At 46.0% G+C, this 16,686-nt stretch overlaps 2 protein-coding genes across 3 annotated transcripts; both read right to left on the minus strand.

Annotated features, from left to right (window-relative positions):
- Positions 1-909: 909 nt before the first annotated feature.
- ZMAT2 (zinc finger matrin-type 2) lies at positions 910-6,669 on the minus strand. Its single transcript, XM_004586489.3, has 6 exons — positions 6,554-6,669; positions 6,113-6,206; positions 4,606-4,729; positions 3,285-3,358; positions 2,380-2,525; positions 910-1,718 (listed from the first exon to the last, which is right to left on the minus strand). Exons 1-6 carry the CDS (start codon positions 6,569-6,571, stop codon positions 1,575-1,577), a joined length of 600 nt encoding a protein of 199 aa, XP_004586546.2. The 5' UTR covers positions 6,572-6,669; the 3' UTR covers positions 910-1,574.
- A 1,156-nt stretch (positions 6,670-7,825) lies between these two features.
- HARS2 (histidyl-tRNA synthetase 2, mitochondrial) lies at positions 7,826-16,642 on the minus strand. Of its 2 annotated transcripts, XM_004586487.4 has the most exons (13): positions 16,422-16,642; positions 15,228-15,302; positions 14,507-14,626; positions 14,291-14,386; positions 13,709-13,834; positions 13,514-13,621; positions 13,119-13,217; positions 12,734-12,827; positions 10,575-10,702; positions 10,251-10,493; positions 9,637-9,753; positions 9,282-9,428; positions 7,826-8,566 (listed from the first exon to the last, which is right to left on the minus strand). In XM_004586487.4, the coding sequence occupies exons 1-13, from the start codon at positions 16,530-16,532 to the stop codon at positions 8,507-8,509; spliced, it is 1,524 nt and encodes a 507-aa protein (XP_004586544.2). In that variant the 5' UTR covers positions 16,533-16,642; the 3' UTR covers positions 7,826-8,506. The 2 variants fall into 2 exon arrangements, with proteins under 2 accessions (XP_004586544.2, XP_058533898.1); XM_058677915.1 differs by lacking the exons at positions 15,228-15,302; positions 16,422-16,642 and having other exon boundaries at positions 13,709-13,795; positions 14,213-14,386; positions 14,507-14,539.
- Between the last annotated feature and the right edge of the window lie 44 nt (positions 16,643-16,686).

Raw genomic sequence — 16,686 nt, forward strand, 5'->3', positions numbered from 1 at the left:
CTTGCAGTTGAAGTGACTACTGCTCTTTCGTGTATTTGACTGTTTTCTTCTCCCCACCCTCTATACCCTCAGTGTATAGTTTTTTTTGTTTGTTTTTTTGGTGTAGTTCTTGAGCTAGGGCAGCCAAGGTTGTGGGGGGTATAGATGGCTGGTTCTGTTGCCAAGTCTCAAGCCAGATGACAGTCAGCATGGCAGCAGCATTCTCAGAGGTGCTCAACAGGGCAAAGCAGATTTTGTCCCATTCCTTCAAGAACATAAGATATTTTTTATTGTCATAAATGGAGGAGGGGCTAGTCAGGGGCCAGGGCTGATGCTGAGCATCTGTTAGGCACAGCAGTAACTCTCACGACACAGAATGACTGTCAATAGTGTAAAAGTACAAGTTGGACCCTGAGCTCTACAGCTCCAAAACAAGGCAGATCCCAGGAGACTGAAATCCAGGAAACTGCTTTTTCAGACTCCTCTGAGCATGGATCTAAGTACCACATGAGAATACAGTTCACACTGGGGAACTTAGGAAGCAATAAAATAAAACGGAAACTGACAGGGGTCAAATGAAGGGAGCAGAAAACAGTCTATGAGGAGGAAATTGTCAGTGTGACAAAGAAAAACATGTACACAGGGAAGAATTTGTTCCCATCAAAGGTGAAATGGGCCCAACTCAGTGCTATTTATTATACAAGCTGAAGAGCCCCTGAGACACAGGGACTCTCATAATGAGGTTTTGAGTTTTTGCCGTTTTTTGTTGTTGTTGTTTTCTTTTTTGCATCAAATAGGTTCTTCCAAGAGCCTGCTCACAGGGAAGACAAAAACAGAGAAATCCTCAGTAAAAGGAAATGAACAGCAGCTGAAAACAGTCTAACATCTGAACAATGTTAAAAAAAAACTCACCAGACAAAGACCACACCAAACACTCGTCCCATTTAATTTCCTCTTACATGCTCTGAGGAAGCCAAGAACATCAGGCCCCAAGGCAACAACGCTCTGGGATTCGAGCGCGGGCCCCCTCTGTGTGACAGATTCATGCACACACATCCGCACGCACCCGTGACCCAGGCAGAAGTACACATGCATGCACAGGTGGCTGAAGAACCTCGGAGCAGGGCAGGGCGGGGGCAGGAAGGGCTGGCCACAGATATGCCACCAACTGCAAAGTGGTGGCCCAGAAAACCCTTCTGCTGCAGGCTGGACACACATCAGAATTAAAACAAAGGTGGAACACAGGATAAAGGTAGGATGTTCAGAAAAGAGGGAGGAGAGATGATGATGCAGGGGTTTCTAGGAAAGTAACCTCAGAAGGGGGAATGTATTTTTTTTTATTGGGAACTAGACGGGCAGAGGTCCTGTGACTCCAGTGATAAACTGAGGTTCAGGGAATACACCATGGCATTACCTCTGCATCTTGTGCCCTCTCCCAGGGTAGAGGGAAATCAGACATCCACCTCTGGCCCTCCCCACTGACATTCTGAAGGACTTTCCCTAGTACCCAAAAATAAATGACTCCCCCACCCCAACAAATACACACACAAAGTTAGGTCCAGCATAGGCCAAAATCAGGCCAAGTATAGAAAGCCTCAGTAACTCTTCTTCGTGGAACCAAAACCGGAGAAGCCCATCACAGCTGCCATTTCATCATCTTCTTCAAATGTCAAGTCCTCCTCAGCCCTCCTCTTCTTCTCCTTCTGTTTCTCTTTCTTGTACGCTTTAGCCTTTTCCTCCTGTGGGGGAAATCACGCAGATTCAGCAACCATATGCTGTCAAAAGTTGCATGTATGCTTCAAGATTTCCTTCTACCGTTAGGAGTAAGTAAAATATAAAATCAAATCATAGGAACTAACATTCTAGAGTATGCAGTACATGCTGGCAACTGTCCTGAGTATTTTATATATATTTTACTAGGAGCTCCAATACAAAGAAACTGAGGCTTCATAGAACTTCACAAGATTTGCAGCCAGTAAGTGGGAGAAACAGAATTTTGATTCTGCTAACCCGTTCCAAGAGCCTCTCAATGACTCCATATATTTAGGTAACAATCCTTTTGGAGATTAACTAAGGCTATGCAGGTACAGGATGGAGACAATTGGGACAGCTCTGTAACTTCCTTTTAATTTTTTGTGAACCCAACTCTATCTAAAAAAAAAAAAAAGTTTTCTTTTTAATGAAAGCACAACTACCCATACAAGTACAGCCTCTACCCCCTCAAAAAAGAAAGAAAATATAAAAGTACAGTCCAGAGAATCCAGGAGAAAAGGGTAGGTTTGGAGTCATTTCCTTTAGAACCATGAGTCTCAAACAAGGGCAACAGATGTTGCCCCTGATAGCACATGTAACTTTGGGGATGGCTGAGAAAGAGGCCGCAGCTGTACAGGTATGCCTTACTTCTTCTCGGAGCTCCTTCATCCTTTCCTCAAAATCATAATCCTTTTGCTTCTCTTCCATCTTCTTCTTGTTGACCTCAAACCGCTTTTTCACCTGATCCAGGGTGGAGCGTTCCACACGCATAGACATGCCCAGGTTCCGCTGATCTGGGCAAGATCAAATACAGGAAGGCAAGGTCATTACAGCACCCTCAGAGGTCTCTAACTGACCTTGCAAAAACCTTTCAAAAAACACAAAGCAAAAATAATTATGGCTTAAAAAAAAATTCCTTTGTCTCACCTGTTCCTAGAAGCAGTATTCCCAGGTAACAAGATGGAAATGTCTTTTAACTGCCTTACCGAGTCGATGTGAGAATCAGTGGGGCCAGACTGGTCCAGGGAAAGTATATGGTTTGGGCTTATCAAGAGCCCAGCAGTTTTGCACCTATGGCCTCCAAAAACATTAAACAATGAAGTAAAGGACAACCTGACCTAAAGTAACCAAAGCAATCTCCAGGCAACAACAAAAAAGCCCAGGAACAGGTATTTGATGTGGCAGTTATGACACCATTTGAGACACCCACATCGCAGATTTATGTGCCTGGGTTTATAAATCCAGCTCTGCTTCTAATCTTCATAATGTATACCTTGTGTGGCAGCCAGTGATGGCAAGTGGCTGGATCCCCAACAACTCCCAGCTTGGAAGATCCAGTGAGGTCTACGCTGTTGGTTTCAAGTAGCCTAGCTCCAGCTCTAGCCATTGGGATGGGTGCATTTGGGGAGTACACCAGATGAGCGATATCACCTCCCTCTCTTTAAAATAAAGTTTAAAAAAAAAAAAAAGAAAAAGAGCACAGAAGATATTGCCTTCCCCGCGACACCATCTCCAAAACCCAATCCCAGTCATAAGCTACCTCCAAGGCTTACGTTTCTTTCCGTTAATGTGATCCAGGAAATTGATGGAGTCCTTCACCACACAGTCGCAGACATTGCAGTAATATCTAGCAAAGAGTAGGAAACAGCACATGGGAAAAACCTGGTTTCAAGGCTCTATCCTTCTCAACTAAAAAATTCCAAATTCTTAAGGAAAAAATGTTTTACAGAAGTGCTAAGGTTTTGGGGTGGCCAATCCCCTATTGGAATGCCTGGTTCAAGTCCCAGCTATACTGTGCTTTTAATCCTAATTACTGTTACAAATGTGGAGACCCAGATGGGGCTCTGGGGCTCCTGGTATTGGCAGTCACATAGTTTTTGCAAGCATCTGCAGAGTAAATGAGTACACAGAACTTTATCTTAAAACGTTTAATACTTCATTTCCATAAAGCCTTAGCTCTTGTGGTGGTTAACCTCCAAGACGGCTCCCATAATGAGTCATTCTCCTGGTATTCCAAACCTGTGTGGTCTCCTTCCAATGTGTACCACGTTGGGTTGTGTGTCAATTCGAATATGTCCAAAGTATGGATGATCATTTCTAACATTAGTTTTTAAAAGCCATGGGATGAAAGCAATTAGGCCTCTAACCCATAAGTAGCTGAGAGTAGTTGGAAGCAGATCTTTCAGCCCACTTAAGCCTGAGATGAACATGAACACAGGCAACCTGCTTGCTTACAGCTCCACAGAAACCCTGGAGCTAGACCACTGAGGTAACCAACTTCAAGATTCCCCATCCATAAACACTGTGAGCTTCTGTTTTACATAACTAACCTTTTCTAATTGACTAATCAAAAATCTCACTCTCTGCTAACTATGGTGGCTTCCTGCTTGAAATCCTAGGTGAACAAAATGATGGTGAGACCTTGTGAGATCCTTCTTTCTACGGGTTACAGTGCTGGGCCAGCATAAAGGTGCACAGCCAGGTAATCCAAAACAACTGCAGTTTTTGCTGCTAATCTGGAACCTCAATACTCTTCCACGCCATTAATATCTCCTAAGCTCCATGCTAGTTCCACTTAATTTCTCCCCTAGCAATATCTTCAATTAACCCTTTACTCTTTTTTTATTCTAACAGAATCTCTTCAGAGATATAAAGAATAGTTACAGTACTAACAATACAGAGCGGCCTCTCCTGGAGACATTACAAATCATTAACCTAAGACTTTTGGGAACAAAGCAAAATAAATCTAAGAATGAAATGATGAGCAGCAAGGTTATCACCCTGGGATTAGGGACCCTCAACATGTCCCAAAACCAACACACGTGGTTCATCAGATCTACTTTTGGCTGTATGGAAAGATGGAGAACCACTCACCCTCCCATCTCAGACTGCGGGGTGGTCTTGGTAATGACAATTGTCTTCCCGAGCTTAGACTCCAGGTCCACCTTGTAGTCCCTGTGTCGCAAAAGCTCCCGCTTGACGGGCTGCACTGGCTTTCCTGAAAAAATAATGGATAAGAAAGTCCCTCCAATATTTCATGTCCTCAATCAGAAAAGAAAATCTGAAATGGGATTAATTCCTGAAAGAAATGACACAATAGGCACTTCCTGCAGCAGTTAGCTGTATCTACCTTCAAGCCAATAAATCTACAAGCAACATGTTCTCCATTTCCTGATTACCTGAGGGGAGGATCGATCTCTGAATTGTCACTGGAAGCAGTCTTTTCAAAATAGCAAGAATATATGTGATTGACAGAAAAAAAAAAAAAAAGGAAGACAGAAGAGAAAATAATTTGTAACTTTTACATAATTAGAAACAGATCCTCTTATTATTTGGCATAGCCAGTGATGTTTAGGCCTCTAACTCATAAATACCTGAGAGAACTTGGAAGCAGATCTTCCAGCCCACTTAACCCTGAGATGAATGTGAGCCTAGCCAACATGCTTGCTTACGGCTCCATAGAGACCCTGGAGCCAGACCACTAAGGTAGCCCAATTCAGTTTCAAAACAAATCAAACAGTGGGAAAAAAAAAAAAAAGTAAGGGCACTCAGTAATGCTTTTTAGCAGATACGAAAAGGATAACACACAAAGGTCAAGTTTAAAATGGGGGACCAGTATCTAGGAAATGTCTGTTCTAAGAACAAGCACACAAAAACCAAAAGGCTGGCGTCAGTGCTTTGGTGCAGTAGGCTAAGCTGCAGTTGCCAATGGCACCATCCCAGATTAGAATGCAGGTTAGATTCCCGCCTGTTCCATTTCTGAGTCAGTTTCCTGATAATTTGTCTGGGAAAGCAGAAGGCCTCCATAGTGCTTGAGCCCCTGTCACCCATGTGGGAGACCCTGAGTAAGCTCCAGGCTCCACTACTGTAAACGATTTGGAAAGTCCACCAGTCATGTCACGCTGCATTTCAAACGCATCAACCAATCTTAAGCAAGAAAACAACACACCAAAGTGTCCGTGTGCAAACAGAAAACTGAAAATTTGCAGATGGGAAAATCAGACATTTCTTTTTACACAAAGAGCCAGCACAAGGGAGCACCTGCTGACAGGATCGATCAAAAGTCTGGATCGATTCACAAGCTTTCCTCTGTCTGCACTCCAGGATCCTGACTGGACCAGCAAAAATACTCAACATCTCTGTTACTACAAGAAATCCTGGCTCTTTAATTCAAGAAAGCAACAAATGAGTCAGTCCAAGGGGGGAGACGGCAGCCGAGAACGGAGCTGAGAAGTAATACACAACCCCTTGGGTCCACCTCCCCGCTTGCATGTCAGACATGCAGACGCTGGACCACTTGGCCAGGGGCGGCTAGGGTGGGAGCGCAGCCCCCTCAGTTCCTCGCCCGCTCTCCAGCCCACGGCAGCGCCTCGGCACCCACCATCCTTCTTCTCTCTCTCCTCCGTGAGCCTCTTCTCGGCCAGCTTTTCGTATTCATCTTTGTCCCACTTCCGGCGAAAGTCCAAGTTTTTTGCCTGTGGTGGGGGGAAAGAAAACGCTCAAGATCGGATCGCTGTCGTGTCTGGAACCCCTCCCCCTCCAAAACGCAAAAAACCGCGTCCTCACCGCGGAGGCGGCTCTAGGAGTTTTCGATAGCGAAATCTCTTCGTCTGACCAGGATACTGAAGTAGCCCCGGGACCCCAAACCCAAGAGATCACCGGAGGCCACAGACCCAGCGCCGGGACATTACAGAATCCTCAAACTCTAGACCCTGGCATCGCGAGGTGTCGGGAAGCCTGTGTGCAGGAGTCGGTCTCTACTCAGCACTGAGAAACAACCCCTTCATCCCCTCAAACCCTCCTCCTCACACACAACACTTACCCCGCTGCCCGACGCCATCTTCACAGCTAAGTGAATGGGAGGCCGGAAAATGTCGTAAACAGCGGCCTGCAGCCGTAAAGCAAAATAGCCCTCCAATGAGCTTGCAGTCTCGTGTTTTAAGCCGGCTGAGGATTGGAGGGCTTTCACCACAGGCTTATTGGCCCCGCCCCTGCTCCAAGGAGATGGCGCAGGCGCAGGGAGCGTACGAAGCAACACGGAAGTAAGGGCGCCTGCAAGCGTTTTCCTTCTTTGGCTTTCAAAACAAGCATTGGAAAGCCCATAGATTTAGTTCTTGCTGCTTTTGTAAAGGAGAAAAATTAAGGTTTAACACATGTCCTTTCTTTCTTTCTCTTTTAAAAAAATATTTATTTTTATTTAAAAGGCACATTTACAGAAAGGAGAGACAGATCTTCAATCTACTGATTTACTCCTCAAATGGCCACATTAGCAGGAGCTGAGCTAAAAGCCACAAGAAAGGGGCTTCTTCTGAGTCTCCCATGAGGGTGCAGGGTCAGGAGCTTCTTCTGGGTCTCCCACGCGGGTGTAGGGGATGGAGGCTTTGGGTCATCTTCCACTGCTTTCCCAGGCCTTAAGCAGGGAGCTGGATGGGAAATGGAGCAGCTGGGACACAATCTGGCTCACATATGGGATGCTGGTGCTTGGAGGTGAAGGATAGACCAATTGAGCCAACGTGCTGACTCAAATTACACGTTTGTTGTTTTTCCTCTCTAGTTTTATCAACTTTGTGCATATTGTCAAGTCTTTGTGAACCTTGAAGCCAAGTATTGTTAATAGGGGCTCTAGATGTCCCACTCACCTTCAGGCACTAGGGATGTGTTCTTAAACCTCACTGAAGTGTTTGCAGCAACTGAACCCTTCCTTCCCTAGGCAGATGTGGAAGGCTGTTGGACATTGTTTCTCTTGAAGTAACACTGTCACTCTGGTTAACTCATTTTTGCTTCAACTGTGGAACATTACACTCATTCATTCTGCAGGGAATAATTTCCTCGGTAGGATTGGACATCAGGCGCCAGGAATCAGCACTGTCCTTTAGCTGATGCCTCAGGCTAGGCTGACTTCTAACAACGTGACTCTCCTCCACCTTGAGGGACAGCAGGGGAGGAAGAGGCTGTGATTGTTCCTTGCACAGAATCCACCTCAGGGTGGATACCTGCAGCTCACAAAACTTCCCAGCATACAGTGAAGTGCTTTCTCTGACATATGCATACCCATCCCTCAATAAAACACTATTCAAACTGCCACAGTATTTTATTTCACATTGTCAACCACCTCTTAGAACTGCAGGGCACAAACTAGTCCAAGCATGACTCTGGCATAGCAAATGAGCAGATCTCCATCTTGTCACCTATTGAATTCAACAATCAGGATTAGACAGAGAGCAGCTCCATCCTACTATTACAGAGGATGGGCCAGAGAGACAACAGATCAACTTGAGTACTCCATGCCCTTAGGATGGCATCCCTGTCCTCAAAGGAAACAGCAGTCACTATTTCTTGCTCTCTTTCCAAAACTCCCTGGATGTGCCACTGGTTGGCTGAGGACAAATTCCCAGAGCTGCCGTGGAAGGTGGTTGTGTCTTGCTTCTGATCTCAACGGTTCAGAATCCACAGCCCGAGGTAACTCTCCCAAACGCAAGCTATGCTTACAGCAACTGGCTCAGCACCTCTTGGTGGTGCTTGGCAGCACTCCTTATTTGCCTCTGCAGCTAGAAAACGTGTCTTTCACATCACAACCATCTGCAGTCATGCAGAGCAGTTGCTCAGCAGCTCAGCAGCCCAGCAGTCCTCGGGGCCTTCTATAGTGCTGTACCCGGGAAGGACGGAGGAGGTAGAAGGCTTTTGCACTCATCCTGGCCAGCTGTTGTGAAATCCAGCAGGAATTCTGTTCTGGATGGAACTTTTTCTACAAACAGCAGCAGATGGCTTTGAAGGATCAAGACTCAGACAGTCGCTTCTGAATTTCAATTACAAGATCTTCCCGCTTAACATGCACCTGAAACACAAGAGAACCCTGAAGTGACAAACTAGAAAATGACTATTTCTCCATAATTACTTCTTTGTCAGATTAATTTTTTAAAAGATTTATTCATTTATTTATTCTTTGGAAAGTCTGATACACACAGAGAAGGAGAGACAGAGGGGAAGATTTTCCATCTGTTGATTCACTCCCCAAACAGCCGCAGTGGCTGGAGCTGAGCCGATCCAAAGCTAGGAGCCTGGAGCTTCTTCCAGGTCTCCCACATGCGTGCAGGATCCCAAGTCCTTGGGCCGTCCTCAACTGCTTTCCCAGGCCACAAGCAGGGTGCTGGATGGAAAGCAGGGCCACTGGGACACAAACCAGCGCCCACAGGGGATCCTGGCACATGTAATGCAAGGACTTTAGCCACTAGGCTACCACGCTGAGTCCTGTCAGATTCATTTTACTCTGCGTGTAGTGTGGGCTTCAAGGTAACCTGGAGAATATGCATCCCCAGAACTAGAGGGATGTAGCACTCTATTGCTCAGTCTCTAAACATCCATTTTTTTTAAATTTCCCTTTCTATCCTTCCAGCTAATACTCACTGGCTACAATGGCTGTTTGGGTGGGTCTCCATTCATCTCCATCACTATAAAGCCTGGAATTATTTCCTCAGCAATACTGTACACATGTGTTGCAGAATCTGGGAAAGGTAGAAATACTTGCACTGTTCCTGCCTGCCCCCACTTACCTCCTCTCTGCTGGCTACTGAGCGAAGCTTCACGACCCCGTCTTTCAGTTCTTGCTCACCAATAATGACCACCAGTGGAATGCCTGTGTGTTCACAGTAGTGCAGTTGACTTAATAGTTTAGGGTTGTTTTTGTATTGCATCTCTGCCTGGAAGGGATTGAGACAGAGTGTTCAGAAGTGACCAAGCACACAAACCCCTGCAAATGCATTCCAAAGGCAGTAAAAATCAAATGCCTAGCTCTCCAACCCTAAGAAGCTATTCTAAGGTAACTGAAAAGGTTTTGCATTCTACCCAAGAACCAAGGTAAACGGGCCTGACTTCAGAATTTTAGCTGACGTGTCAGCTCTACCATACCTTGATCCCAGCATCCCAAAGTTCAGCAATCAGCTTCAGCCGCTCTCGGAGGAAGTTCTTCTGGGGTGTGGCCACAAACACTTGAGTCTCTGTGGCTCGTACACTCTCACCAACAGTCTGACAAAAGAAGACAGAAGAAATAAAACAAATAATCTTCCCTTGAAACAACAAATCCAAAAGAGGAAACAAACAAGAATTGGGAGGGGGCTGGCATTGTGGCCAGGTGAAGCCACCACCTAGCAGTGGCCTCATACTGGCATTGATTTAAATCCTGGCCCCTCCACTTCTCATCCAGCTCCCTGCCAATAAGCCTGGAAAAGCAGCAGGAGATGGCGGGCCTAAGTGCTTGGACCCCTGCACCCACATGGGAGACCCAGAGGAAGTTCCTGACTCCTGGCTTCAGAATGGCCTAGTTCCAGCCATTGTGGGCATTTGGAGAGTGAACCAGAAGATGGAAGATTCTCTCTCTGCCTCTCCCTCTCTCTTTTTAATGCTAACTTTAAAATAAATAATTTTTTTAAAAAAATTGTCAGAAAAATAGTACTACTATATTCTAGAATTAAGAAGGCTTCTAGGCCTCCAGCCTCACCTACCTACCTCCATCTAGCACCTACCTTCATCCTCTGCTCCACAATGTAGAAGATCCGCTCGACGCCAATACTGAGTCCTACACAGGGTACCTTGTGGCCTTTAGGGTCAAACATGGCCACCAGCCCATCATAGCGGCCACCAGCAGCCACACTGCCCACATTCAGGGGCTCCTCTTGAGCCTGAGCTGGGGTCTGTGGCAGGACTGCTTCATAGATCACACCTGTGTAGTAATCCAGGCCCCGAGCCAGGCTCAGGTCAAAAGAGACCTGTGAGGACAAGGCCAAGAGGTGACTTGGCCTCCTGAGAGCACAGACCCCTCCAGAAGGCCCACTGTCACCTCAGCTTACCTTCTTGGCAATTCCAAAAAGTGTTAAGTACTCAAACAGCAGCTTCAGGTCCCTCAGGCCCTCCAGGGCCTGCCGGTTCTGGGACAGTCTATGGTCCTGGAACATTTGTTCCACTAGGGATGCATCACCTCGGGCAAAAAATAAGGAGCAATAACATCTGTGCTGTTCACCCAGATATGTTTCACTTAATGTATACTTTATGTCTGCAGGCTAATTCTCACTGATTTTCTTTTTTAAAGATTTATTTATTTTATTACAAAATCAGATATATAGAGAGGAGGAGAGACAGAGAGGAAGATCTTCTGTCCAATGATTCACTCCCCAAGTGACTGCAATGACCATTGCTACGCCGACCTGAAACCAGGAGGCAAGAACCTTCTCCAGGTCCCCCACGCTGGCACAGGGTCCCAAGGCCTTGGACCGTCCTCAACTGCTTTCCCAAGCTATAAGCAGGGAGCTGGATGGGAAGTGGAGCTGCCAGGATTAGAACCCCTTTCCATCCAGCTCCCTGCTTGTGGGCTGGGAAAGCAGTGGAGGACAGCCCAAAGCCTTAGGACCCTGCACCCGTGTGGGAGACCCAGAAGAGACTCCTGGCTCCTGGCTCCAGATTGGTACAGCACTGGCTGTTGTGGTCTCTTGGGGAGTGAATCATTGGATGGAAGATATTCCCCGCTGTCTCTCCTCCTCTCTCTATATCTGACTTTACAATAAAAATAAATAATTAAAAAAAAAAAAAGAACTGGGGCCCACATGGAATCCCGGCACGTTCAAGGCAAGGACTTCAGTCGCTAGGCTACCATGCTGGGCCCTGATTTTCTTTTCTTTGAGATTTTATTTACTTTTATTTGAAAGGCAGAGTAATACAGAGAGAAAGAAACATACAGAGAAGAGAGAGAGAGAGATCTCCCATTTGTGAGCTCACTCCCCACAAACCACAAAGAATAGAACTGGGCTAGACCAAAACCAGGAGCTTCTTGCAGGTCTCCCATGTGGATACAGAGGCCCAAAGGCTTGGGCCATCCTTTGCTGCTTTTCTAGGCCATTAACAGGGAGCTGTATGGAAAGTGGAGCAGCTGGAACTCAAACCGATGCCCGCATGGGATGCCAGTGCTGCATACAGAAGCCTTAACTTGCTACACCAAAGTACCAGCCCTCTTTCAGACAGAAAAAGGGGGCCAATGATGAGGTGTATAAGTAAAGCTGTCAGCTGCAGTTCGAGTCCTGTCTGCTACACTTCTAACCCAGCTTTCTGTTAATGTGCCTGGAAAAGCAGCTGAGAATGGGCCCCTGCACCCATATGGGAGACCAAAGTGAAGTTCCTGGGTCCTTAGACTCCACCTGTTGACAGTCATTTTGGAGGTGAACCAGCAGATGACAATCCTCTGTCGCTCCCTCTCTCTGTAACTGACTTTCAAATTAAGAAAGAAATCTTTAAAAAAAGAATAAAACAAATCGGGGGCCCCAGTACAGTGGCTTAGCAAGCTAATACTCTACCTGAGACACCAGTATATATATATGGCCACTGGTTTGAGTTCTGGCTGCTCTACTTTCGATCCAGTGCCATGTCAGTGGCCTGAGAAAGCAGTGGAGTATTGCCCAAGGTCTTGAGACCCAGCATCCCTATCGGAGACCTGGAATAAGCTCCTGGCTGCCAGCTTCAGACCAGCTCATCTCTGGCTGTTGTGGCCATTTGGGGAATGAACCAGAGATGAAATTTTTCTTTCTCTGTTTCTCCCTCTCGCTGTAACTCTTTCAAGTAAAAATATATAAATTTTTTTAAGTTAAAAAAGAGAAAAAAAAAAAAGATCCTCGTCTCATATAATCAGAATCACATCCTCTGTCTGTACCTTTGTCACCAGAAGACACAAAGTATATGGTCTTATGCTGCATATGAAGTACTATACTATTATCATAATATGGGGGAAATAAGTTGGGGGGAAAGGAAAATGGGAGGGAGTAAGAGAAATCCCATAGCCTATGGAATTGTACCATACAAGTAAAAATAAAAATAAAATAGAAAAAAAAGTATACATAATAAATAAACGAGACATTACATTCAGGCAAGCTTAGCACAAATGTGGAAAATTGTTCCAGAGATAGAATTTGAACCCATTACTCTCAGTCTTGCCCTACCGTAGCTCTTAGACCCTTGTTCTTACCACGACACTGGACATAGTCCCCAATTCGATCAGCCACCTCCGGAGTCAGGCCTCTCTTTGCCACCATCTCATGTCTCACATCTGTCCAAGACATCTGCATGAACACACAAACATTACCTCAGCCTGACAGCCTTCTTTCTCAACTGAAAAGGATATGATATTTTCATTCAGGATATGCCACAAGCAGCAAACAGCACACTCAGTAAAGTCAGGGACAGCTTAAGAAATCCGTGACAGTCTCACTGCACAGCAGAAATCAGATCTTTCTTCAGAATGTCTCCCTCCCTTCCTCCCAGCAATAAAAGCTCACTCCCAGCCACCATGTTCTTGCTTTGAGGGCAGTGCAGAAACCCAGAGTGGGTCTCCAGAAGATCTTCTTTGTTACCTTGTCTAGTTTGTCTATTGAGGAGCAGATGGCACGGAACTTGCTTTCCGGAACACCACAGACAGCAAACATCCCATCTATAATCCGCCGGTCGTTGACCTGTGAACTCAACGCAAATAAGCAGGTACCCTGTCAGGGCCCTTTCCCTCAAAACCAAAGCAATTCTTATTTGCTCAATTCATAAAAGGGATTGGAAGGAAGATTCGCAGAAATAGTAGACATAGGTAGGTAGATAGGTAGACAGATGCTGGGAAATGTAATAAATGTAGGTAGACAGACAGATAAGCAACTGTACTAAGAAAAGTCCTAGAACTGTAGGCTTAAAGGCTGGGGTCACCTATATTAAAAGCATCAAGCCACTGAACTTATTTCCCAAACCTTAGCCTTGACCTCACCTTAATGAGAAAGTTCTCCAACTGTAACCCAGTCAGGATTTCACTTATGATCTTCAAACATTCTGCATCAGGGATCATAGGATCAAACTGACCTGCAATGTCAAAATCCTGCAAGAGAAAATACAGGAAATATTCTCCAATGATCAGTCAATGCCCAGAACTATCAGCCTTCTGGGCCCCCATCAGGTCACTTACACACTGGCAGAACTCCCTGTAGCGGCCTTGGGCTACGGTTGGGTTCTCCCGACGCCACACTTTTCCAACATGGTAGCGTTTCATCTTCTTCAGTTTATTCATGGCCAGATAACGAGCAAAAGGGATCTCACATAAATTGTTTAAGGAATGATAATAAATACAAAGCTTAGGCCTAGAGCATAGGGTTCAAAGCTGGGCCTGTATGAATCAGATCTCATCCACTAGGGATGAGAACAAGGACCTTATCTGTCTTGTTTCCCACCATCCCAAAGGCTTTGCAGTGCTTGGCATCTGATGTATAAGAAATAGTGTCAAAAATGCAGATGATGAATTCTGTTCCATTTATGGAAGTAAGCACCTCTGGGGCCAGGCAGGCGTGCTTTTGCAAGATTCTCCAGAGGACTTTGATGTACATTACAGTAAAATGACAAGGCCCTGGGCAAGGTCCTGCTGGCAGAAATGCTTTCTGGGAGAAATTGGAGGGGAAGGTTGAGGCCAATGTACCTGTTGGGTCCTAGAGGCCTTTGAGAGGAAGCCCTCTGGATTTGACAGAGATAGGTCAGGTGTCAACACTCAGGATACTGTAAGGTCATAGCGAAGGGACAGTAATTCTCCACCTTGGTCCTTCAGATCATAGATGAGCCCTGAGTTCTCTCCATAATTCTCGCTGAGCATTTCCTTCAGGAGTCAAACACAAACAGTCATTGTGCAAACAATGACGACAGAGCAGATGAGAAGCTCTTTGGGACCTTGAAGGCCAGGACAGAAATGGAGTTTCAGGTGCTCCCCTCCCCATACCTTCAGCTCAAATGCCGGAGTATCCAGACCCTTTGCTCCGTGACGTTTGAAACAGCTAACAACCACATCAAGAATTTTCTCCCTCACGACCATCTGCTCAGGACTAAAATCCCTAGTGCCCTGCAAACCAAAACCAGTTACAGTAAAAAGAAACAAAAAAACCAATGTAAGACAAAGAGCTAAACTTCCTATAATCTAAAGTATGAAGCCGAAAACTTACGAATTCATGACTCTGAGCTCCACTTAGTAGCAAAGAATAGTAAGGTTATTTTTTTTAATTTTTTTTTAAAGATTTATTATTTTTATTGGAAAGGCAGATATACAGAGAGGAGGAGAGACAGAGAGGAAGATCTTCCATCTGATGATTCACTGCCCAAGTGAGCGCAATGGCCGGTGCTGCGCTGATCTGGAGCCAGGAGCCAGGAGCCTCCTCCAGGTCTCCCACACGGGTGCAGGAACCCAATGCCCTGGGCCATCCTCGACTGCTTTCCCAGGCCACAAGCAGGGAGCTGGATGGGAAGTGGAGCTGCTGGGACTAGAACCAGCGCCCATATGGGATCCCGGCACGTTCAAGGTGAGAACTTTAGCTGCTAGGCCACGCCGCCGGGCCCTATTTTTTAAAATTTAATGTAAAAGGACATTAAAAGGAGGCAGAAAGATCAAAACACAAGTCAATCTTCCAAAGCAGTCTAATGGGGCAGAGTGGACAAAGTGCACCTACCTTTGGGGTCTTGATGACAAAATTTGGTGTTTCTTGATGTGATTTCAGTTGCGATGTCAACACTGACTCTGCAACCTGGCAGAAGAAATGTGAACTGTAGCTCCTGTGGCCACTGGCCAGACCTGCCAACATCTCTGAGCCCATAAGCCACACACGGGCAAAGCCTCCTTGATCATGAGCAACAAAAAGCCTGGCTCCACTTTATTCCAGTCTCACCTCCCTGCACCCCAGAACCCATACTGCATGTACAATCATGAATCATGCATGGCACATACATGACACCAGGTCTTCTCTGCTATATAAGCTTATTCACTCTATCCAGAGTGTTTGAATATTTGAAAAATTTTAAGCCCCTGAAAACAATAAAGGCACAAACAACCCAGCACCAAACACAGGCAGGAATTAGTACAGTCTCCAGTTCTCAGATCCTATTCAGACAGCAAAGGGAAGAAAATTTAAGGTCGCATTGGTTATCAAGTTTGAAGATGTGGCAAATGCAACCCGAAGACAGAAAAGAACTGGACCAAAGCCACAGAACAACACAGTGAAATGAAATAGAGGGCATTTCCTGACTGAACTGACTGATATATATAGTGCTGTGATTGAAAAGTAATCAAATATTTGCATCCTGCTGCCGATAGGACATTCCAGAAACAGAGGGTGTGCTCCGTTCATGCTTTGGTGGCTCACTCCTCCAAAGCAAGTCCAAGCTCACCAAGGCCAGAATCTCACAACTGCAATTCCAAAATTTAAAAATCTCTGAGAACCAAGCGTGCTCTTTGGAAATTCTCTCTGAGTAAATGCCAACATGCACGCCATTTACTTCATGACCCCTAGTCATCTCATTTAGTGCAAATGTCCATGCAGTTTGTTTAGAAACTATGAATGTAACTGGACTTCAGATTTCAGAGAAAAGAGTTTGGATCTGTGTGAAAATCTTCCCTAACTATGTAGCCTGGGGAAAAATTATTAAATCTTGCAGCCTCAGTTTCAGTGACTATAAACATAGAAATACAAACTCCAGCTCCTCTTGTAATGGATTAAACGACAAACCACCCTCTATCCTCAGTTCATGGTGGGAACTCCAGAAAAACTGGTGGCCATGCCACTGGAGTACTGGCTTGCAGGAGTCCATGCCTGCAGACCTGGAGGCCCTGCCCGGGGGAATGGAGCTACCTGAGCAGAAAGCCTCACCTGGCTGTGACAGCGGACCGCCTGGGGACACGCGGATCGCTGTGGTCGCAGCAGCTGGCGGAAGAGCGCGGCCCAGGCCCTCTTGGGCAGAAGTCCGAGCTGCGGCATCATGCGCAGGAGGCCGGCTTTCCGCGACAGGACCCAAAAGACGCGACCCAAGCAAGCAGGCAGATCCCGAGTAAGGCACACGGAAGGAGCGTTGCCGGTTCAGCAGGAGCGCCAATCGTCCTCAGTCAAGGCTTCCTGTAGGTGCCGGAAGTGATGT

Source organism: Ochotona princeps, chromosome 19 (genome assembly GCF_030435755.1).
Source record: "Ochotona princeps isolate mOchPri1 chromosome 19, mOchPri1.hap1, whole genome shotgun sequence".
NCBI lineage: Eukaryota > Metazoa > Chordata > Mammalia > Lagomorpha > Ochotonidae > Ochotona > Ochotona princeps.